General features: G+C 54.1%; 3 protein-coding genes across 3 annotated transcripts; 1 reads left to right on the plus strand and 2 right to left on the minus strand.

Annotated features, from left to right (window-relative positions):
- Nucleotides 1-1,271: 1,271 nt before the first annotated feature.
- Nucleotides 1,272-2,476, minus strand: PRR19 (proline rich 19). The gene is made up of 2 exons (XM_006871368.1): nt 1,834-2,476; nt 1,272-1,744 (listed from the first exon to the last, which is right to left on the minus strand). Exons 1-2 carry the CDS (start codon nt 2,474-2,476, stop codon nt 1,272-1,274), a joined length of 1,116 nt encoding a protein of 371 aa, XP_006871430.1.
- Nucleotides 2,477-7,384: 4,908 nt separating this feature from the next.
- PAFAH1B3 (platelet-activating factor acetylhydrolase 1b, catalytic subunit 3 (29kDa)) lies at nt 7,385-10,777 on the plus strand. Its single transcript, XM_006871369.1, has 5 exons — nt 7,385-7,725; nt 7,918-8,007; nt 8,887-9,003; nt 9,091-9,213; nt 10,449-10,777. Exons 1-5 carry the CDS (start codon nt 7,648-7,650, stop codon nt 10,734-10,736), a joined length of 696 nt encoding a protein of 231 aa, XP_006871431.1. The 5' UTR covers nt 7,385-7,647; the 3' UTR covers nt 10,737-10,777.
- Nucleotides 10,778-12,522: 1,745 nt separating this feature from the next.
- Nucleotides 12,523-22,843, minus strand: CIC (capicua transcriptional repressor). The gene is made up of 20 exons (XM_006871370.1): nt 22,777-22,843; nt 20,752-20,901; nt 20,430-20,664; nt 20,215-20,344; nt 19,932-20,114; nt 19,675-19,840; nt 18,323-18,522; nt 18,005-18,230; nt 17,659-17,762; nt 16,238-17,450; nt 15,973-16,145; nt 15,481-15,602; nt 15,217-15,383; nt 14,819-15,109; nt 14,389-14,720; nt 13,838-14,085; nt 13,583-13,737; nt 13,367-13,498; nt 12,977-13,108; nt 12,523-12,890 (listed from the first exon to the last, which is right to left on the minus strand). The coding sequence occupies exons 1-20, from the start codon at nt 22,841-22,843 to the stop codon at nt 12,523-12,525; spliced, it is 4,794 nt and encodes a 1,597-aa protein (XP_006871432.1).
- Between the last annotated feature and the right edge of the window lie 119 nt (nt 22,844-22,962).

Raw genomic sequence — 22,962 nt, forward strand, 5'->3', positions numbered from 1 at the left:
TCATTAATATCACATGCAAGTAAAATTTTGTTGAAGATATTTCAAAAACAGCAGCAAAAGTATGTCGAGAGGGAACTGTCAGAAACGCAAGCCAGATTCAGAAGAGGACATGGAATGAGGGATTATCAATGCTGATGGCTCTCTGAAAGCAGAGAATACCAGAAAGATGTGTACCTGTGTTTTATTGACTATGCAAAAGCTTTTGACTGTGTGAATCATAACAAGCTATGAATAACATTGCAAAGAATGAGTATTTCAGAACATTTGATTATGCTCTTGAGGAACCTTATTTAGAGAAAGAGGCAGTCACTTCAACAGAACAAAGGGTTATCAAATGGTTTAAAATCAGGGAAGGTGTGCACCCACTTATTTTTTCACCACACTTATTCAATCTGCACGCTGAGCAAGTAATCTGAGAAACTGAAGATGTGACATCAGGATTGGAGGAAGACTCATTAACAACTTGTAATAAGCAAATGATACAACCTTGCTTGCTGAAAAGTGAAGGGAACTTAAAATACTGATGAATTTCAAAGACCACAACATTCAGTATGGATTGAACCACAAATGTAAAGAAACCAAAAATCCACACACGTGGACCATGATAAATGGAGTAAAGATTGCAGTTGTCAAAGACTTCATTTTGCTTGGCTCTACTATCAACACTCATGGAAGCAGCAGTCAAGAAATCAAACGATGTATTGCATTGGACAAATCTGCTACACAAGACCTGTTTAAAGTGTTCAGGAGCAAAGATACCAGTTTGGGGATCAAGGTGCATCTGACCCAAGCCATGATATTCTCAACAGCCTCATAGGCATGCGAAAGCTGGACAATGAATAGGGAAGATCAAAAAACTGATAATATTTGGGTTATGAAAGTACCACGATCTACCAGAATAACATACCAATCTGTGTTGAAAGAAATACAGCCAGAATGTTCCTTAGAACCCAGGATGACAAGACTTGTCTCTCACACTTCAGCTATGTTATTAGGAGGGACCAGTTCCTGGAGGACATTATGCAACACAGAGGACAGCCCCTAATGAGATGAATCGGCACAATGGTAGCAGTAATGGGTTCAAGCATAATAATTCTGAGGACTGCGCAGGCCTGGGAAGTGTTTCATTCTCTTGCACACAGGATGGCTATGAGTCGGAGCCAACTCAACAGCACTTAACAAGTAGCAAGTGTCACTGAAAATCCAGAGGACCATGAAGAAGATACTTTATTGGGATGACTGCGAGTTTGGGATTCCTAGGCTCAGTCCTCTCAGTACAGTCTCATAGGTGGAAATGACCAGGCCTCAGGGCTGCTCTGGGCTACTACCCAGGAGAGGCTGGGTAGTGGGGCAGGGGGACTGGGACTCCAGTCTAGGGCCGAGATTCTGGGCAACAAAGGTGATGGTGGCTGAAGCAGAGGTTGTGGTAGGCTAGTCCCTGAGGGCCGGGGAGGGGTCGGGGTGGCTACCAGCCAGATGCTTTTTAGCAAGTCAAAGGCTGTTGGGGGACCCGAGGATGCCCCAGATGGTGAAGGTAATGAAGGCAGTGGGGGTAGCCAGGGGCCTCTTGTTGGTGTCAGGCTGGCCCTGTGTGGAGTGGGCGTGCTGGTGGTGTGAGCCATGGTGAAGGTGAGCTCCTTTGGCCCCTGTCGCCTGCTCTGCCACCCCTGTCCTGGGGCCTGTTCAGGGCTGTGGATCCATGAAGGTGTCATCCTTCGTCTCTCAGGGTCCCTGGGCTTGGTTCCTGGCACAAAGAAAAAAGTATGGGGGACAGCTGGCCTAGAGCTGATGAGGTGAGAGGGAGGGAGTACAGGAGGCAGGAGGTAGGCTCACCTGGCAAGGGTGGCTGACCACCCCGAAGCAGCAGGCCCAGGTCAGGTACACAGCCATGGCAGCTGTGTAAGGTGCCCACGATGAGGTCCCTGGTCTCTTGTACCAGGTTCCTCCTGGGGAAGGCCTGGGGCAGAATCAGCTGGTACCGCAACTCCCGCAGCAGCTGACCCAAGCTTAAGAGCTCTGGGGAACTGGGTGGACCTGGTTCATAGCCTCCAGGCAACTGGTTCTCTTTACCCCTTGACTGTGGGGCCGGTTCTTGGATGTTGCCCAGGCTTGGGGAGGGACTGGTGGGAAGTGGAGGGGTACTTGACTCCAGGGCCTTACTGCTAAGTAGTCGTGCCACGTCCAACGATTTAACCTCATGATTGAATAGACCCCAGTGCTCTCGGCTCAGCCGGCCTTGGGTTATGACCACGAGCTTGGGGGCAGCAGGGGCCAGAGGATTCTGGAGAGTTCCGAAGGGTGCCTTCCGACGGGTCACATCTGGCTCTTGACTGCCCACTGGAGGATCCTGACGGGTCACTGACCGGCGGCTGCCCATCAGGGCCTCATTACGCTCCCTTCTGGTCTTCCGACGGCGGACACGACCAGGTTTCTCAGGCTGCTGGAAAGGCTGGGGAGCTGACCCCCGAGTGTCCATGGTGTCCTGGAAGATATAGACATGGGAGCCATTGATATGCTGATAAACCAAGAACCTAAAAGTGAGAACAGGAGACAATTTGGGTGGAGGTTGTTGTTAAGCACTGTCAAGTGAGTTCCGACTCATAGCAGCAACTCTGTATAGCCTTTCCAAGGAGCTAATGTTGGGTTTGAATTACCAATCTTGTGGTTAACAATCCAGTGCTTATCTTACAGCGCCACACCAGAACTCCTTGGAGTAAGAAGAAGGTACTATTTAGTGGGGCAAGAGAAAGAAAAGGAGTAGACAGAGAGCAAAAGAGGGGGACAGAGACACAGCTGGGAGGGAACCAGGATCAGAGTTCCAGGGCCTGGGTTACTAGACAAAGATAAGCAATTAGAGGAGACAGGTCAAGGTATGGTATGGGGGAGAGAGGCATCCAAGAAACTGAGCAGGGAAGGAGAACTAAAAAAGGCTTGCAGATCAGGGAAGGAGCATGGGAGTAGAGAAGGGTCAAAGAGTCAGTGGAAAATGAGAAGTGATGTCAGGGAATGTAGAAAGGGTTCTTGGGAACAGGGACATGGGGAAACAGGAAAAAGAGGGGGATGAGGAAGGGATCATGAGACAGGGAAGGGATTTGTGGACCCAGAAAGGAATTTTGGACACAGGAGAAACCCGGGAAGAGAGGAGGTATAGGAAAATGCAGAACGTGGAAAGAGGGATAGTAGAGGACAGCAAAATACAGCAAGATTAGAGGTTGAAGAGATGAGAAAACGGGAGGGCAGAAGATCACCTGATGTTTGTTCTGATTTCAAAGGAGTGATAATCAGGACAGAGGCGGGGTCAGAAGGGGCCTAGGGTAGGGCACAGGTAGGGCGGGGCAGTTAAGTTAGGGAAGCGGTGAAGTGGGTAGGGGGAGACTGTAGAAGGGGTTGCTACAGGTTCTTGGAAATGAATGGAGAGGCACACCTCTCTTTCTCCTGCTCGGACGAACCCAGTCTTTCGCCCACCCCACGTGGCTGCCGGTGCAATGGCTTCTCTTCCGCCGTGACCTCAGTTCAACAAGCCACCATGTGTTCTTCCGGGGTTCACACCACTAGGCCTCAGGCGCAACACACACATGCGCAGTTTCCTTGCGCCTAGGCGGCACGAGGCCACAGTGCACGAGGCCACAGTGCACGAGACAGGCGCTCAAGTGCCAGTTATAGCCCCGCCCCTCCCAGCCTCACTTTCAAAAACCTCTCTCATTTGTCCTTGTTGTTGTTGTCAGGTGCTATGAGTCTGCACTGACTCAGAGCGACCTTATGCACAGCAGAATGAAACAATGTCCGATCCTGGGCCACCTTCACTACTGTTGCCACATTTGACTCCATCGATGCTGCCGCTTGGCCATCTCATTGGGGGTCTTCCTCTATTTCTCTGACCCTCTATTTTACCAAACACGATGATATCCTTCTCCCGCGACTGTTCCCTCCTGACAATATGTCTAAAGTATGAGAGACGAAGTTTGGCCATCCTGGCCTCTAATTAGACATCTCCCATTCACCAATTGACTGTGAAGTTCACTAGGTCCGCCCCCTCCTAAAAATACTGATTGGTTTCCACCATTATTGGCAGGTCTTGTGCCTGGAGCTGGAAATGAGGGGAGGAGTTGGGTTCTGAGGAAAGTTAAAGTAGCCAGTTGCGTAATTAGTCCCCAAGCAGTAGCCCCCAACCCAGGGCGTGGCCAGAGGTCACACTTCGTCCCTAGACAGTTAATTTAATACCTTCTGGAGCTAGACTATCTAGATTCAAACCTCTAAACTGACACATTTGAGTTGAGTGACCTTGGAAAAACTTTTAACCACTCAGGGCCTCAGTGTCCTTATCAGTAAAATGGGGTTGATGATAGATAGTACTGCCCTCCTATTATTGGTACAACAACTGGTGAAGGCTCTGCCGCATAATGATCCTAAGTACAACAAAATACCGTTCTCATAACCGTTGCAACCACGTGTCAATACATCTCTTTGAAAGTCTTCCTCTTTTTTTTTTAAACTGATCCTCTACTTTCTCCAAGTATGACATCCTTGTATAGGGATTGATCCATCCTGCTATCGTGTCTAATGTACATGAAGTGACATTTCACCAACCTCACTTCTAAGGAGCATTCTGGTTGTACTGTTTCCAAGATAGATTTGTTCATTCTTCTGGTAGTTCATGATACTTTCCATATTCTTTGCTAACACCATTATTCAAATTCATCAATTCTTCCTCATTCTTGCTTATTTATTGTCCAGCTTTCACATGCATATGATGTGATTGAAAATGTCATGGCTTGGATAAGATACACCTTAGTCCTCAAAATGATACATTTGCTTTTTAACACTTTAAAGGGATCTTTTGAAGGAGATTTGCCCAATGCAATGTGTTGCTGGATTTTCTGGCTGCTGCTTCCGTAGGAACTGATTGTGGAGCCAAGTGAAATCAAATCCTTGACAAATGGTTGGTTTTTTCCCCCTTTATCGTGGTGTTGCTTATTAACTTCTTGTGAGAATTTTGATTTTCTTTATGTTGAGGTGCAATCCATACTGAAGGCTGTACTGTAGTCTTTTATCTTATTCAGTAAGTGTTTCAAATCCTCTTGCCTTTCAGCAAGCAAAATTGTATCATCTGCATAAATTGATGAGTCTTCCTCCAACTGTGATGTTAAATTGTTGATTTTTAAATACATAGTCCGGGTTCCTTGGATTATTTGCTCAGCATACAGATTGACCCCACACCTTTCCTGATTTAAAACCCTTGTTTTGTCAAAAGGACTGCCTCTTGATCTATCTATATATAGGCTCTGTATGAACACAATGTTCTGGAATTCCCATTCTTCACAATTTTAACCATAATTTGTTATGATTCACACAGTTGAATGCTTTTGCATAATCACTAAAACACAGGTAAACATCATGCTGGTATACTCTGTTTTCAGCTAAACTCCATCTGACATCACCAATGATATCCCTTGTTCCATCTCCTCTTCTGAATCTGGCTTTAATTTCTGACATTTCCAAGCTACAATAGTTTTTTATTATCTTCAGGAAAACTTTATTTCCATCTCATGTTAATGGTATTGTTTGACAGTGTCCACATTAACTTGGATCACCTCTCTTTGGTGATACATATTTGTATCTCTACAAATATGTATCTCTGGCTATCTTTCAAATTTCTGGGCAAGGACTAGTGAGCGCTTCCAATGTTGCATCCATTTGTTGAAATATCTTGGTATTCTAGCAATTCCTGGAGCCTTGTTTTTTTACCAACGTGGTCAGTGTAGCTTGGACTTCTTTTCTTAAATAAATTCTTGATCATATGCTACTTTCTGAAATGACTGAATGTTGACCAGTTCTTTTTGGTATGGTGACCAATTCTTTTAGAATGAAATGAGCCAGTGCATTTTACTTGAAATTGTGTGTACTGAATGAATAATGAATGCCTCTAACCTTTGCTTCTCACTAAGCTTTGTTCCAGGAACTGCACCTCTACCTTTCTAGCTTAATTGTCTACATATTTCACCTCAGACTTTGAAATCAAGCTATGCGAGGATATTTCCCTTCATATAAGATGTCTTACCTGTCTGTAAGTCTTTTCTTTCTGCTTGTTCAGTTTTCCTATTCTTTCAAAATGTAGCTCAGATACTATTTCTTCTAGGATGCTACCCGCCCATCCCTTGACTGAATTCTGTTCCCAAATGTCTCCTGCCATTTCCCTCAGTCACAATCTTGACCCCCTCTCCCCACCTCTTTCAACTCTAACTGGGTCTGTCTCCTTCAACACAATGGGACAAGGCCAGAATCTGACCCATTCATTTAATATTCACGCTGCAGGTACTATTTGGGTCCATTACCACTCTTCTCCCCCTGCCCTGCGTTTCAGACACCAAGGAACCAAAATCCAGGCCCTCATACAGCTCAGATTTTAACGGATTGAGACAGAACATAGCCACAATAAATAATTCATCTCTATTCTCCATCATAACCCTGCCTGGAAGGAATGAATAGATTTGAAGATTCCATCAGGGAAAGGGACTAAGATGTTCAGGGGCGAGTGGAGATACCCACCTGGTTCCTAAGAATAGGGCGATCTAGGAAGACTAAAGGCCAGGATTAATTTGAGATGTGGGCAACTCTAGAGGGCCTTGGCTGTGGATCTGGGTTTCAGAGCCTAGACAGACCCAACTAAAGTTGTTGGTCAGCCTGTGGGTTTAGAGAGGGGAGCAGAGGCCACAGATCTGAAAGACGAACTGCGGGCCGGACGCCAGACTGAACCCTGCAGACATCTCTAATTTCCTTTCTCCGTCAGCACCTCATTCCCTCTACTCAGGGCCTCTAGTGCCATGAGTGCAACCATAAGTTTAATTTTTGTAACAAAAATTGGTATTTTTGAGCAGGGGAGGCCCACGAGCAGAGAGGCTTATTAAAGCGTGGCGAGCGCCTTATAGTGTCTCCTTAGAACTGAGCCTTTAATTTTTAATTTGCCATATTCTTTTTCTCTCCCCACATTAGTAGAAAATGGGAGCGTCCTCTTGCTTTTACGGTTAATCCCTTCAGGGATCCAAGAATGAAGTCGTCCACTCACTTCCCCTCCCCCCACCACGTGAATGGGGCACACCCCTTCACAGTAGGTGGTCCCTTACGCAAATTTCTCGTGCGTCCCCCCTCACCCTAGCAAATGGTTCCTTCCCATAAGGAAGAGCGCTAAATTTTCCCCGCCTACTCTCGGCTTCTCTTGTGGCTCGTCCCACCCCCTGAAGCCAATGAAATGGTTTCTCCCTTCTCCCGTCTTTCCGCCCCCCTCCCGACAGGTTCTGGATGGTTTCGCCTCTACCCCGCCCTGCTGTGGCCCGGTACGCTAGACGCCGCCGCAGCGGAGGAGTGAGTGGCCGGGTCCGGAAGTGCCAGCGCTGGGCGAGCTCACTGTAGAGCCGCCGGAGGGGAATCGAGGATCTCAATTCCACCCCTCTCCTTTTAAGCGAAGGTTCCCCCCCGCCTGCAGAAGAGGCGGCGCCCTGGATCGGCCATTGCCCTCCGCTAGAGCGCGAGCGTCGTCGGAAGGGTCCATTGTTGCCTGGAGGGGTGGGCGTGTGGGCGTGGCGCTGCCCCCTCCTGGAGTGCTCGGGGGCCGACCTTGCTAGTTCATCCTGCGGTAGGTGCGGCGCAAAGATGAGCGCGGAGGAGAACCCAGCCAGTAAGCCCACACCGGTGCAGGACGTACAAGGCGACGGGCGCTGGATGTCCCTGGTAAGCGACCTCGGCCCCAGCGATACTCGGGAGTCCGGGATGAGGGGGGCCCAGGAAGGCTTCGGGTTGGTGCAGCGCTCACTACACAATTGGAAAATTGAGGGCAGTGGGGGGTGGTGCAGCTTAAGGAAGCACGGTGGGGTGGGTTCAGGATCGAGCGTTCCATTGACATCTCCTCGTGCGTCCCCGCAGCACCATCGATTTGTGGCCGACAGCAAAGATAAAGAACCTGAAGTGGTTTTCATTGGGGACTCCTTGGTCCAGCTAATGCACCAGTGCGAGGTGAGGCCCATCCACCTACAACTTCACCCTTTTCTTGTGTCCTTAGGGACACAACTGGACTAGAGCTGGTACAGGCCAGGTGGGGCGTGGGGTGCCCGAAATGGCCTTAGGTAGCACCAGACACCGAGCATCTTCGTGTAAGGTGTAACATTCTACTGAGGTCTTGTGTGCCCCGGCTTTGTCAGGTTGGGTTAACGTGAGACTTTGGGTAAGGCTGTTCTGCAAGATCGCCACTTGGTGAGACAAGTTATTGTTTGCTTTAAATAGTGCATAGCCCTAATGGGTTTCCATCAGCCTTCCACTAAGTGAATGTCTACTGTAATAGCGTGCCACAAAGCGGGGCTCAACCATATTCTTTCCTTCCGTTAAGCAAGGTTCAACCATAATAGCTTTCCACAAAGTAGGATTCAGTTGTGTTGTTGGTTTCTTGAAAAGCTCAGGTAGAATGGATTTCCACAAAGCGAGTCTTGCCTGTAAGGGGTTTGGTAGGTGCCGTCGAGTCAATTCTGACTCATAACGACCCCAAGCTCAACAGAATGAAAACTGCCCAGTCCTACACTGTCCGCACAACTGTCATGTTTGAGTTCATTCTTGCATAGTCTTGTCAGACCATCTCTCTTTGAGGGCCTTTCCCTTTTTCGCTGACCCTCCACTGAGCCTGATGTCTTTCACCAGGAACTGATACCTTCTAATAACAGACTACAAGAAGTTTCCATAGAGTGAGGTTTGACCATAGTGGGGGTGTGCTTAAGGTGAGGTTGAACCAGAGCGCTTCCATAAAGCAAGGCTCCTCCATATTGGTGTATAGTTAACACCTGGACAGAGAGTGGTGGTGCACATTGACAGTGCCTCTCTGCCTGTACCACTTGATGCCCACAGATTTGGCGGGAGCTCTTTTCTCCTCTGCACGCACTTAACTTTGGCATTGGTGGTGACAGCACACAGCATGTACTATGGCGGCTGGAGAATGGGGAACTTGAACACATCCGGCCCAAGGTAAGCTGGGCTTGGGAGGGCGAGCTAGAGAGATCATCCTTTACCTCTACCCTTTCTGTGGTCTCATGTCTTTTTCCCATTCCACAGATTGTGGTGGTCTGGGTGGGTACCAACAACCATGGGCACACGGCAGAGCAGGTTACTGGCGGCATCAAGGCCATCGTGCATCTGGTGAACCAGCGGCAGCCCCAGGCCCGGGTCGTGGTGCTGGTAAGAGGTTGGGTGGGTGGGGAAGGGAAAAGGGTAATGGGTTGGGACCCCCTCAGACATATCCAGAGCTGGCATGGTTCCAGGCACCTCACTACAGAGTACTGGCTTCTAGGCAATTTATAGGCATAACCTCATGGTAAAATTTGCTGCTCCTACTCCCATCAGAGCATGTGCTTGATGACTGATTAAGGGACCAATTAGCTCCTTTTGCCCAAGGGACTGCCAGAGTCTCTGGAGCTGCTGGAAAGCTTAAAGTACCATTCGAATAGCCTAAAGTTGTCACATGTTCCAGGGCTGAAGCTAGACTGAATTATATCTAGCAGGCACATTTGCCTCATTTTTATGAGTGGTCCTTATAAAGGCAGAACTAACTTGATGGCTTCGGTTGTTTTTTGTTTTGTTTTTTTGTATTTGGAAAGAAGCGTGAAACATAGGGTGTACTTGCTGAATGGAACTGGGACGTTATTAAAGGAAGTTCCCTTGAACCTCCCATTTTCCCAGCCCTACAGTAGTGGTGCTGTGGGATCACCACTGGACTGCTAACCACAAGGTCAACAATTCAAAACCACCAGCCACTCCTCAGAAACCCTATATAGCATTGCTATAAGTCAGAACTGACTTGACGGCACTTAACAAGAAGATGGTTTGTAAGGAGTTCTGTAGTGTAATGGGTTACAGGTGGGGCTGCAAATCAAGAGTTTGAATCCACCAGGTGCTCCGTGGGAGAAAGATGAGGCTTTTCAAGATGAGCCTTGAAAACCCTATACCATATAGGGTCTCTATGAGTCAGAACCGATTCCATGGCACTTAACAACCACCTAACTGATAGCAACCCTGTATGAGGTTTCTGCGGAGTGGCTGGTAGGTTTGAACCACCAACCTTGTTGCTCAAACTGACCTTGCAGTCCAGTGTATTGTCCTGCAGCACCACACCAGGACTCCAGCAGTAGGGTGGTTGGCTAGAAGATGCACTGGACTGTTGTCCACAAGGTGAGCAGTTCAAAAACCCAACAGCCACGCTTAGGGAGAAAGATGAGGCTTTCTGCTCCTGTGAAGGTTTATAGCTTTGGAAACCCACTACGGGGGTCCCCGTGAGTCAGAACTGACTCACTCGATGGCAACTAACCACAACAGGGAGCTCCCTGGGTGGCAAGGCGGAGAAGAGTTAGTGCAGAGAACAGGATGATCAGATGCTTCTAGGCCCTCTCGTTAGAATTCTCGGTGTCCTTCCTCAGGGCCTGCTTCCAAGGGGCCAGCACCCCAATCTGCTTCGGGAGAAGAACCAACGGGTAAACGAGCTGGTACGAGCGGCACTGGCAGGCCACCCACGGGCCCACTTCCTGGATGCCGACCCTGGCTTCGTGCATTCGGATGGCACCATAAGCCACCATGACATGTATGATTACCTGCATCTGAGCCGCCTGGGCTACACACCTGTGTGCCGGACCCTGCATTCCCTGCTTCTGCGTCTCCTGGCCCAAGACCAGGGCCAGGGTGTCCTTCCTCTGGAGCCCTCTTCTTAAAGCAAGCTGCATTCCCACACATTAAATTCTCCCTCCTCAGTCTCCCGTCTCCTGCCTGATCTTCAGACCTCTCTCTGTGTGACGTTGTAGCTGTTTCTGCCCAGGGCAGCAGTGCTTATCCATCAAGGCCCTCTAGTTCTTGCAACATGAAGTGGATTTTCACTATCACCTGCTCCAGGCAGGCACAACCCCTGAAGGGAAATCAATTTGCCAACACTACTCTGCAGGAGAGGCGCCCTCACGGCCCAGTGGTTAAAACGCTCAGCTATGAACCAAAAGGTTTGTTGTTCAAACCCACCCACCAGCTGCTCAGAGGACGAGGGGTAGCCTGCTTTACTGTGAAGACTTAAACTGCCTTAGAAATTGGGGCAGCTCTACTCTGCCCTATAGGGCCACTGAGTGGGAGTTGCTTGAAGGCAGTGAGTGGGTGGGAGACTCTATAGGATCAAGTTCCAAAAAAGGTCCTTAAAAAAACTGACCCAACAGTCTATTGTAAGCAGTCCCTCACTGTTGCATGTGGCTGCAACTTCATGGGACTCTGGTGCCAACTTAAAAATCCACTTCCCTCAGAGGCTTCCTGACCTGTCCACTTCTAGCACCCATCACTCCACATAGTTCTTAAGAGTGTGCCTGTCCAGGTCTGAGAGGGATGGGCACAACCATCAGAGTTGCTTCAGGCCTGGTTGCAGTGTTGTCTCCAGCCACATGGGGGAAGTAGGGGGTCACCTCAGCAGTCCTCTGGTGGCCTCATCCAGTGCCACCTCTGGACTAGGACCTCTTAAGAGCCTTTTAATCAGACTCCTGGGCCAGGAAGGGTCAAATAAAGGTCAAGTGTCTTTCCTGGCAGGCATCCCTGTGTTCCTGTTCAGTATAAAACCCGCTAACACCCAAAGGTTAAGGTTAAAGTCCAGTCAGGCACCAGAAGACCAACCACTGGGAACCCTATGGAGCACCATCTCTGACACAGGATTACAAGTTTGTCTTCAACTTGATGGCATTAGTAGCCTTCCCCAGACCAGTCAGAGGTTCCCCTCTGCCTCTTATTGTGTGGGGAGGAGCACAGGATGGCACATCCCCAAGTACTTTCTCTGGAAAGTGGAGGAAAGCCATGGCCACTCTGGGATGGACTGGGGGGGCACCCCCACCCCAAAGGGAGCAGTCAGGCACACAGGTGTGTTAAAACAGCTTTAATCTCGGTCATCGCAGCTTCGGCACAGTAAGAAATATTGCACATGATCAACATGTTTTGTTCCGGCGGGGGGTGGGGGGGTGGGAATCACCTTCTTAGAAAGTACAACCCAAGTTAGGAAGGCAGAGGGGATGGGGAGAGAACCCTCCCCGTGCCTGTGGCAAAGTGCAGGAACCCCCACCCCCAAACAAACCTGAGTCCAGCCCCTCTGGGGAAAAAAAGGGGTACATGAACTCCCCCCTACTCCACAGGTGCCTCCCTGTGGCCCAAGGCCCACGCTCCTCTCTTGCGTGCAGCCCTCACACGAGCCATTTTGCATAAAGTACAAGTGAAAAAGGTCTGAAGGTAACACACTCCAGGTTATGTACAGGCGCTCGGTGCAGGGGGCGGGGGAGGGGCCCCTGTCTCCCCTCAGCAGCCCCCCATCATGGGGAGTGAGCTGTGGGGGGAGGAGCTATATACAAGAGCAGGCCTCATTCCGACCCAAACTGGAAAGGACGAAGGGGGGGGTAACCATCCTACCCCCCAATTCCTGCCACCTATATACTGTCCATGTCCTGAGGGGGGCATTGTGGGTTCTGGGATCTCAGGAGCCCCTCACCTGCCTGTGGCAGCTGTGGAGGAGCTAGAGGGAGGTGGGGAGGGCTGGGGGACCCCATCCCAGCCAGGCTGTCCAGTCCCTGGCTCTGGGGGTGGAGGCAGTAGCGGGGCAACCGTAGTCACACCAGAGTCTGAGCCGGGGGAGGTGGGGTCAGGGCCCCCAGCAGGGCTGGGCGTGGCAGCAGGGGCAGCAGCAGTGCCAGTGGGGGGTGGTCCAGGGAGAGGGGCCTCAGCTCCCAGGGGCTGCTCCGTGGGAGTCGCCGCCTGCATGATCTTCTGGCGCACCTCCCGGATCTTTAGCTGCAGACAGACCTTGGAGGGGAAGATGTCAGCGTAGCGGGCCTGGAAGGCTGCTGTGGCCTGGGCTGGGGGTAGAAAAGCATGGGGGGTTGGGAGAGGCAGACAGAGGGAAAGAGTCAGAGCGCCCCCAGCAGGTGCTTTCCCTGCCCACCTGAGGGGAAGAAGCCATGGTCCTGGAAGAGCTGCATGACCAGGGCCCGCCGCTGGTCCAGGGTCCGGCGCAGTGACGAGTATGGCACCTTCTCGTACTCGAGTTCCCCAAGCACGTCCTCGGCTTCCGTACCTGGGAGCAGGGTGGGGTCAAGATCACAGCAGCAGCCTGAGTCTCCCCAATGCCACCTGGGTACCCACACCCTCCCTGAAGCCCATCATGAAGGGAGGCAAAAAGAGAAGGCCCAATGACGGTCACGTGGCAACTTAGGGGCCAGCTGGCCTCCCGCTCCAGCCCTGACCTGCCACTCTTCCCATCTCCCCACAACCTCAGAAGGCAGGGCAGGGCAGGGCAGGGCAGGGCAGGGCTACTTAAACTTAGTCCTCGCACCTGTCCGGTCAAAGGTGAAGATGTCCCCCTCACACTTGGCGCTCTTGGGGGTATTGGGCTCAGAGCTGCAGCTAGAGCGTCTCCTCATCTTGCGCTTGGGAGAGGTGGGGTCTTCGGGTGCCGAGTCCAGATCTAGTCACACAGAGGTGGGCTCAGTGGAGACAGTGGCCCATGTTTGTCCCCCTACCTAACCTGGATGACTAAGAGCAAACCTACCAGTGGAGTTCTTCCTCTTCTTGCGGTAGGAACCCAGGATGGCACGGGGTGAGGTGGCCAGAGATTGTAGGGTGGGAGAGGGCAGTACCTCCTCAGGCCGGAATTCAGGCAATTCAGCAAAGCGCTCTTCGAAGTCCACCTCGGACAGGACCCTGCTGGAGAGCCCGCAGGGTCACTTCCTCTGTCCCAGCCTACGGCTGCCCACTCTCCTGTCCCAGCCCACACACTCCACCAGACTCCCCCGGCCATGCTCACTTGTCCACAGAGTCAAAGGTCTTCTTCAGGGGTGGGGGCCGCACCTTCACCTTCTTGCCAGTACCAGCTACCTCCTTGCGTTCAGGGGTCTCCCCGGCTGCCCTCCCACTGGTGCCCTCACTGCTGCTGAGGCTGCCACCTGAGGCTGGAGCTGGGGCTGGGCTGGGCGGGGTGGGAGGCTCGCCACGGCTCTCCAGGCCCAGCCCAGGAACGCGCCAATCTGATGATGAGCTGGGGAATTTGCTGGCCTGAGGGGGGGACAGGCAGGGAGAGGTGGAGGGCACCAGACTGAGACTCACAAGGACAAGCAGGTGGGGCGAGGGCAGAGCCCAGAATCACAGAAGGATGCGGAGTCAGCCAGACACATGGAGTCAGACCTTGGATAGGAACAGGGACACAGACAAGCAGGTGGGACAATAGGGAAGAACCCTATAACTCCATAGACACCCAAGGGCACACTCAGGTGGGCAAGAAAAAGAAGCAGAATAGAAAGGCAAAGACAAAGGACAGAGCTGAGCCCCTTCCCCCGTCCCCACCCACCAGATTCTCACCATGGCCTCAGAGCCCTTGGCACTGGTCCGCTCCTCAGTCGGCGGAGGAGGTGGTGGGCTGCTGCGGACTGTGGGAGCCCAGGGCTCCGTGGGTGGTGGAGGGGCTGGGGTTGTCGGCTGTCCTTCTAGCTCAGGCTCAGGGCCACTTGGCTCGCGGGGCTCGCGGACTGGGCCAGGCTCCAGGGGTGGCCGGGGGGCAGGGCCAGGCCGCCCAGGGGCACCTGCCTCAAAGGAACCCACAGGAATGCTGGCGATGGCTGCCTTCACTTTCTGAGGAGCCTTGGGGGTTGGCCGCTGGGCCTTGGGGGGGACTAAGCTGTAGGTCATGGAGCCTGTAGGTAGAGAGAAAAGCACAACCTGAGCCAGGCCTGCCTAGAGCCCTTCCCTGGGGACCCCCACTGGCCCTGCCCTAGGCTGGCTTGGCACCCACCTGTTGCACTAGGAAAGGGGCTGGTGGGGGCTGGGGTGGCAGTGGCGGGGGCCGGTGGGCCCTTGGGCAGGAGAGTAGCAGCAGGGGTGGTGGTGCTGGTGGCCACCGTGTAGACCAGGCCTGGAGGAGCCTGGGACGGCTGGGCCAGGGGTGCTGAGGAGGTGGGGGCAGGGCTGCCTGGGTAAAATGCCGTGATGACAGGACCTCCAGCGGCTGCACAGGTAGGAGGCAGCTGGGGGCTGGGCACAGGTGACACACCCACCTGGCCAGAAGCCAACAGGGGGGTCTGACCTGTATAGAACAAAGAGGAAGGGTAAAAGCAGGGGTCATGAGTCAGGGCTGAGACAGCCCTACCCCCAGCCCCAGCCCAGAGCCCTGCCTAACCCCCCTCACCTCACCTGAGAGCAGAGGCTGCACAAAGGCAGGGCCGCTGGGCCCCAGCGAGGTGAAGCCCAGGGCCACTGAGCTCGTGGGCCCATACGAGGCGACTGTTGCTGCCTGGCTGGACGCGGGGCTGGTGCCCAGGGGCAGAGCGTGCCCGCCCGCTGACTGCACATAGGTGATTCTGCAGCAAGGGGAGTAAAGGGAAGAGCCAGTGAGCCGGCCCCACCCCATCCCTTTCTTCTCTGGACTGACTTCTGAAGTAGGTGTGGGAAGATTACCTGGTGGAGGAGGGCAGCAGAACCTTCTGGGGCTGAGAAGTGGGCCCAGGGAGCGTGGCTGGACTCAGGGGGGGCACCAGACCACTGGGTGTGCTCACGGGCACCGGGGTCAGCTGGATGATCTGTGGGCGAGAACAGTCAAATGTGGAGATGAGCTGTGGCCCTGGGAAGGGGCAGGGAGGACCAAGACCTGGTGTGGGAGGGAGCTCAAAGCATAATCTGGGATCAGGACAAGGCAGGAAAGGGAACAGTGAAGGGGGCATGAGTGACAGAGAGGAAACAAAGCCCAGGAGCTAAAGACACAGCAGAGAAACAAAACCAAGATTCATGGAGAAGTCGAGGAAGACAAAGTCCCAGACACAAAGAGACAGAAACAGAAGAGGCCGACAAAGATCAACAAGGACAAAGGTAAGACGGAGAAACACCCAGGAAGGGGAGGCTGAAGGGCAGGTGGGGGACACAGCGGGGAAGGGAGGGATGTTTCATCCTCACCTTGCTGGGTGGCTGGGCACCATTCTGCACGGGTACTGAGAAGGGCAGTGGCTGGGCAGCCCCTCCCCCTCGCACAGGCATACCCGGTGCCGCCAAGGGCACTAGTACCTTCCCTGGCAGCAGCTGAGCTGAGCCCCCCGAGGGTGGGGCCTGCACAGGAGACACTGACTGGGCTACACATTGAGAGACAAGCAAGAAGAGGTTACGAAAGAGCTGAACAGGCCTCCAGCCCTTCTCCATGTGCTGCCCAGCCCAAGTTTCTCACCTTTGGGGGGCAGGGCAGAAGGTACAGACTGCAGAATGGGGATGCCAGGAGTCGGGGCAGTGGCTGCCAGGACCTTGCCATTGGTGGAGGTGCCTGGTGGGAGGGTGAAGCGGATGCTGGTGGTAGGTGCGGGGGTGCTGGGCGCTGCTCCCTTGGTCCCAGGGGCAGCTGTTGGGGCAGGCGTCACCTGAAGCTGCTGAGGCAGTGTGGGTAAGATGTACTGCACCTGGGTGATGCCTCCAGCTTTGCCCAGGGTTCCTGGCTGGAGGATGCCCAGGGGCACTGGCCCATTAGGACCACTCCCTGTACCTGTCCCAGAGCCTGAAGTGGCTCCACTGCCGGGGGCCCCTTGGGCAATGAACTGAACAGCAGGAGGGGCAGGGGCCCCGTAGCCTGGGGTGCCCACCAGCAAGTTGGTGACCGTGGCAGGTGCCTTTCCCACAGTGCCCAGCAGAGGCCCAGTCACCAAGTGTGGAGCTGGGGAGGTGACTGCTGTTGGCTTTTTGTCCGAGTATACCAAGCTGACTCCCAGTGGGGAGCCCCCGGGAGCTCGGGCTCCAGTGCCCGTGTCAGTCCTGGCACCTGCTGTGTCATTTGGAGCCGCCTCTGCCCGGCTACAAGTAGGGAAGGGCTTTGAGGCGATGGGCACAGGAGTGCTGCTGACGGGTCGCACCACATTGGTGACCATTGTGGCCGCTGGGCGGGACAGGGGTGTTGCTGCAGGAGCCCCGTAGGCCAGTGATGGGGCCGGGGCTGAGGGCATGCGGGCTCTACTGCCCGCCCGGTCCTCCAGTGTTTGTAGGATGCTCCCTCCCCCGCCAGGAGGTGCCGAAATAACTGAGGGGCCTGGTGGCTCCAGACCCCCCACACTTTCAGGTCTCTTGCGTCGGAAGGTGGTAGGATCAGATGTGAGGAACCGGGTGGCCTTGGAAGGTGTCACTGGGCCCCCAGTCCCAGGAGGCAGAGACCGCAGTGGACCTGTTGTGCTGCCCTGCCCAGACTCCTGCGCCTTGAAGGCCCCTGAACCCAGGGAGAAGGAAGGGGCTGCAGAGGTTGAGGCTGAGACAGATGAGGACGAGGAGGGGGTAGGCCCGTAGCCCTTGCTGAAGGCTGCCGATGGATCTGGGGGCCCAGGAGGCTCGGGGTCCAGAGGAGGACGGCAGTGGGTGAAAGAGGAACGGATCACAGGCGAGAACACCTTCCGGCCAAAGCCCTGGGAGAAAGAAGGGGGCCACATGGGGTCAGGGGGAGGCTTAATTACCTGAGGTAAGAAGCACATCCCACCTGTCTGTCAGTCGGGCACCTCCACTGGCCGAAGGTCTTCATTGGTCCTGGCTGGGCCCCAGCTCCCCAGAGGATAGGAAAGCTGCCCTCTCTGGGCCCAAGTTTGACAGAAGAGAGCTCCACCCGCAGCCCCTCACCTTACTGCCTTCAGGGTCCTCCCCAGAGCTGTCTCCGCTCTCGCTGTCAGTCACCCGTTCCTTGCACTTGAGATCGATGTCTGCGGTGCTGAAACCATCGTCAGCTGTGGGAGTGTAGGGACCCGTGTGGGCAAAGGGGCTGGGGTGGGAGGGAGGGGGAAGAGGGCTGATGGGGTTAGGGCACCCAGCACTGTGCTCAATGTCCTCCAGGGCCTCCCCAGAGCAAGGCTGGACTTCCTTAAGAAGGCCTCAAAGTGAGCTTACATGCAATCTTGAGAGATGAAGTAAAAACGGGCCAGGGATTTTGATTAACCCTTACCCACCCCTCCAGTCCTGCTCTGCTCACCAATGACATCATCATCCCCCTCTTCCTCACAGATGACCATACGCTCCTCATCGCTGGTCATGTCCTCACTGGCTGCCCGCTGAGAACGAGAGGCTCGGGTGGGCAGCAGTGGGGGGCGCCCACTGGCCGCCAGGGCACCCCCCTCGCCAGGGGCTGTGAAGGGGCCTGCAGCCCCATACTGGGTGGTAGACTTGGGACCAGAGTAGGATGCGGGGCCTGAAACCATCTGCAGGACAGGGGCAGACAGGGAAGACTCAGCCAGAGCTGCCACCTTAGGTAGCCCTCCCTGTGTGCCCCCAGCAGGACGATAGCCCAGACCTGAGTTAAGTCCTGTAAGGGCTGGATGTCTGCCTCCCCACCGTCCAGGCTGTGGACCCCGCTGTGGGAGAAGGCACGGGGCCGCACTGTGCCAGGTCCTAAGGGGTGCAGCCGTTCTGCCCCACACGAGCCACTTCCAGGAGCCTTGGTGTCAGAGCTCAGGAGGGTCTGGGCTGTCACAGACAGGAGCTCTGACGACACTGCAGAGGGAAGGGGAGCAGGACTTAGCCCGAAATGCTCACCAGCACCTGGACTGGTCAAGGCATCCATGGGGACGTCTGGTCTTGGGCGTTGCTGGTTTTTTGATCCCTTGATGAGAAAGAGACTCCACCTGCCAGCCCATCATCAACTCGACCGAGTTCTGCCCTCTGGGGAGGGGAGCAAGTAGCCGCCAACAAGAGGCAGCCCTTCCACAGAGAAAGGCTATCTAGTCACCAGCCTGCTCACCTCAGTACCCTCATTTCAGAGAATGAAAACACGCCCTTTACCAAGTTGTGGGGCCACATCCACAAGATCACTCAGAACACCACCCCAGAGCTGTGCCCCGCACACTGTACTTCCTCAGTAAATAGAAGTGGGTTCTAACTATTGTCTTGGGAGCTAAACAAATTGAGTGTTTACATCTTGGCTCTAAGGAGCTCTGGTAGCATAGTAGTTGCAAATTGGGCTGCTAGCCTCAAGGTCAGCAGTTCGAAACTACCAGCTGTTCCGCAGGAGAAAGATGAGGCATTCTGCTCCCATAAGAATTTACAGCCTCAGAAACCCTGTGCAGGGTCACTATGAGTCGGAACCGACTCCACAGTACTTAACAGCAATAATCTTGGCTCTGCTGTTTTCTAGTTCTAAGATGTCAGGCCAGTGACTTGACCTCCCTGAGCCTTCACCGCCTATCTGGAAAAGGGGGCATGGTTTTTAGTAGTAGAGATGACACTTATCTTGGTGGCTGGCATATAACAAGTATTCAAGAAACTGGCAGCTGGCGATGAGATGAGTAGTGGAGAATTTTATTTGTCCGAACTTCTCTAAAGGAGGTGTGGAGGCATTATGGGTTAGGTTATTAGACTGATAACCACAAGGTCAAACTCACCAGCTGCTCCGCAGATGAAAGATGAGGCTTTCTGCTCCCATCTTTCTTGGAAACCCTAAATAGGTTCGCTGTACATTGGAATTTACTAGATGGCAGTGGGTTTGTGTTCAGACCACCCAAATACCTTCATGTGAAAAAAATTGCCCATCTCTTTGTGGTAAATCTTTGGGTAATAGCAACTGGGCAAAAAGGAGCTGTCGGAGCAGAGGGTGAGAAAGTGAGGGGGTGGCTGGTAGCTCTTGGTGAGGGAGACCGACTGACTAACCTCCAGGGGCGGCTGCTGTGCCCGTCTCCGACATGCTCCGCTCCCTTGTTTCCTTGTGTCCCCCAGCCAGCCCCAAGCTCGTGGGCTTGGCCTCTGAGCTGGACTTCTTCCGGTCCTTGTTACACCATTTCCAGTCTGGGTGGGCCTTGAAGTGGGCCTCCTTCACCTGTCAGGGGAGGGCAGGGTGACCCCTCACTTCTCCACTCTGCCCTACAAGCCGCCAAAATGGCCCCAGGAGGGAGGAGGCAGGCCATTACCTGGAAGGCCAGGTCGTGATACTTCTGCTTCTCCTTGGGCCCCAGGGCATACCACCATTCACCCAGGATCTTGCTGACAGTCCGGTTGTCCTGGTTTGGGTGCCGCTGGTGGACCAGGGCCCGGTGTCGCTTGCTGAAGATCATGAAGGCATTCATGGGCCGCCGGATATGGTCCTTCTCCCGCTGTGGGAGAGTGAGACCCAAAAGAGGATGGTTAGGGATGAGGGGACAGCCTGGGAGCAAGGACACAAGGCTGAATGGAGGGCAGGTAGAGAAAAAGCACCTTGTTGGGACTTCGGCTGTCCTTCTCAGAAGAAGAGTCTCGTTCTTTGGGCAGGGCACTGAGGGACTGGGTCCGGCGTTTTCCAGGTGGCAGCGGCAGCTGGATCTCAGGAGACATGATGGAGAGGAAGCTGTAGTGGGACAGCAGACAGGGACAGTGAGGACTCTGTTTCTGACTGTCACCCTCACCTCAGTCCCAGGCCTCGGGGCACTTACGCATCATCATGGTCACTCTCTGTCTCACTATCCAGACGGGACTCTCCTGGGGGACCAGGGGTCTCCTCCTCAGTAGCGGGAGGGGGGCCCTTGCCAGGTTCAATCCCCCCCAAAGTGTGTGGTGGTCCAGGCCCCGGGCTCTCAGGGCATGTGGCAGCAGGGGGTCGCCCAGAGTCAGCACTTCCTGTCCCAGTGGGTGGCTGCTCATGAGCCACAGATGCTGACTCTGCAGGTTCTGGGGACAGAGAGGCAGATCAGAGGGTCCCTGGGTCACCTAGAGCCCACCTGCATGCCTTCCTGCAACCTCCCACACCCCCCTCACCTTTGCTCTGGTTAGAGGTCACCGGGTGACTGGCAGGTTGCTGGGCCTCGCTTGGCTGCACGGAGGGATCAGGTTGGCTAGGAGCCAGGAAGGGAACTAAGGAGTGCCAAGGAAACACAGCCACGGAGCGAGGTTCCACGTTGGTCCAGACTGTGGGAAGGAGCCAGGTGACCAGGTGAACTGGGTAGCAGAGCTTAGCCTTGACCCTCAACTCAAACTCTTCTCCCCCACCCTAAAGGAGCTGGCTTCAGCTTTCTCTCCACCCCTTCCCAATCTTAAAGCCATGTGAGTTTGTCCCTGCAATGTCACTTGGGAAAGACTCCTCCCTGAATGAAAGCCTTCTAGGTTTACGAAAAAGAAAACAGAAGCAGGGAAGAGAAATCCTACTCATACCCCTCCCCCACCAGTCCTGCCACCAGGGACCAGGCCCAAAGAATGACCGCTCCTGCCACAAACCAGGTCATGCTTGGCTACCATCCCACAATCCAAGGCCCCAAGACCTCAGCCATGCTGAGGAAGCACCCTTCCGCCAAGCCATGCTATATCCCCAGCAAACCTCTCTCCCTCACCTTGTCAGCTCCTCACCTTGGTCATACAGCTCCTTTCCCCAAGAAGAGCCTTACCTCCTCTCCAGAGTGTCTGCCCATTAAGCTTAAGGCCTGGAGTCTCAGGTCTTTCTCCTTGCTACCCTCCCTCTACTGCAGACCCCAGGGAGTTAGAACGGCTCTTCCTGGGCTGAGCACAGGCTGGCTCCAGCAGCCCCCACCACCCCTGAAGAGGCCACCTGCTAAACCTCTGAGCTTATCTTCAGTGTACATGGCCCCCCAACCCCCAAGTCCATCCTGCCCCCTCTGCCCAGAAAGAGAGGGTGTGGTAAACTCATCGGAAGACAACACACAGACAATGGGACAGGAAGAAATTGTTATGAGCTTCAACCAAAGGTAGGCAAAAGTACCAGGTATTTCCTTAAGAACATGCACAAAAAGGTACTGCCCTCACCACAGAGGCCAGCCCCGACGTTCTCACCTTCGGCCCGGAGAAGCCACGAGCTGGGCCAAAGCCCTGGCGAGACTCCTAAGGCAGTCTTAGCTAGGATCTGGCTTCCCCTCTGACTGCCTGGCTCCAGGGGGTAAGTGGAACAAACATAGGAGGCCCCCGCTAAGGGGACATCAATAAAGACAAGAGAAAAACGCCCTAGCCCTAATCTCCATCACTGCAAGTCTTCCCCTGGTCCTGATCAACCTGACCTGGGGTGACTGGCCCCCGCCCCCATACCATCAGTATCATGGCCTGAGAGAGCTCTGGGTGAGGCATCACCAGCCCGGAAACCTGACTCTATGAGGGGCTCACTATCAACAACAACAAAGTAGCTACCAAGAAAGTGGGAGGGGAATATGGAAGACAGTCTTAGAAGATGCTCAAGACCCTCTAATGACCCCATTCTTTCCCCCTGGGGCACAGAGCCCTCTAACCCCTAGTAATAGTGCCTAGGGACTTGGACCTGTTCCTTTCTTCACAAAGCATTCATCAGGACCGACTCACTTTCTAGGAGGTTGGAGGAGGAGGAGCCCAGTCCTCAGAAAACAATACAGGGGCAGATCTTAGCAAGACCCCTTCTGCCCTCCTTCCCGGTAAAAACCACCATCCAGATCCCTTCAGTCTCTTCCTCTCCTCCACGCCCATCCTCAGCCTATCACAGCCCCTAAGGCTCCATTCCCGCCTAGCCAGCTCTCAGGTCCCACAAGCCACTTACTCTGCACCTTGCACCTCCAGTTACAAGAGATCTATCATCTACCTACCGTGGGTTGTCCCCAGATCCTCCCCGTTCCTCATACCAATCCGCACAGCTCCCACCTGCTGTCACTAAACACCTGGCCCTGCCCAGCCCTTTAACTTTCTCCATTGCCCCTCCATTCTGCCTCTGCCATTTTCCCACCAAGCCCCCATCACTGTTACTCTGCACTTGTCACACAGACACCTTGACTCCTGCGGTTCTAGGTGCTCCGGAGAGCGGGTGATACTGACCGAACATGCCGAGGCCACGGGAGGCCGTGCCAGACGCGGGCACCACGGGCCTGTGGGCTGAGTACATGGTCCGGCGCGGGGGAGCCCGGCCGAGACGCGCACCTCCTCAGCGGCCACCGCTCCTCCCGTCGCTGGATCCTCCGCCGTCGCCGCTTGGGCAGGGGGGGAGCGGGATGCCGTCGCCGC

The sequence above is a fragment of the Chrysochloris asiatica genome, unplaced genomic scaffold, assembly GCF_000296735.1.
Source record: "Chrysochloris asiatica unplaced genomic scaffold, ChrAsi1.0 scaffold00168, whole genome shotgun sequence".
Taxonomy (NCBI): Eukaryota; Metazoa; Chordata; class Mammalia; order Afrosoricida; family Chrysochloridae; genus Chrysochloris; species Chrysochloris asiatica.

What these genes read in the sequence shown, in the direction of transcription:
- PAFAH1B3 (XM_006871369.1), top strand. Translation starts at nt 7,648, where the DNA reads ATGAGCGCGGAGGAGAACCCAGCCAGTAAGCCCACACCGGTGCAGGAC. An exon ending in ACGGGCGCTGGATGTCCCTG is followed by an intron (nt 7,726 to 7,917) that starts GTAAGCGACCTC and finishes GCGTCCCCGCAG; the next exon opens with CACCATCGATTTGTGGCCGA. An exon ending in AGCTAATGCACCAGTGCGAG is followed by an intron (nt 8,008 to 8,886) that starts GTGAGGCCCATC and finishes TGATGCCCACAG; the next exon opens with ATTTGGCGGGAGCTCTTTTC.
- PRR19 (XM_006871368.1), bottom strand. Translation starts at nt 2,476, where the DNA reads ATGGACACTCGGGGGTCAGCTCCCCAGCCTTTCCAGCAGCCTGAGAAA. An exon ending in TGGTCAGCCACCCTTGCCAG is followed by an intron (nt 1,745 to 1,833) that starts GTGAGCCTACCT and finishes TCTTTGTGCCAG; the next exon opens with GAACCAAGCCCAGGGACCCT.
- CIC (XM_006871370.1), bottom strand. Translation starts at nt 22,843, where the DNA reads ATGTACTCAGCCCACAGGCCCGTGGTGCCCGCGTCTGGCACGGCCTCC. An exon ending in AGGACCCTGAAGGCAGTAAG is followed by an intron (nt 17,451 to 17,658) that starts GTGAGGGGCTGC and finishes TCTTTCTCCCAG; the next exon opens with GGCTTTGGCCGGAAGGTGTT. An exon ending in TGTGCAGCCTCTGCTCTCAG is followed by an intron (nt 15,110 to 15,216) that starts GTGAGGTGAGGG and finishes TGTTCTATACAG; the next exon opens with GTCAGACCCCCCTGTTGGCT.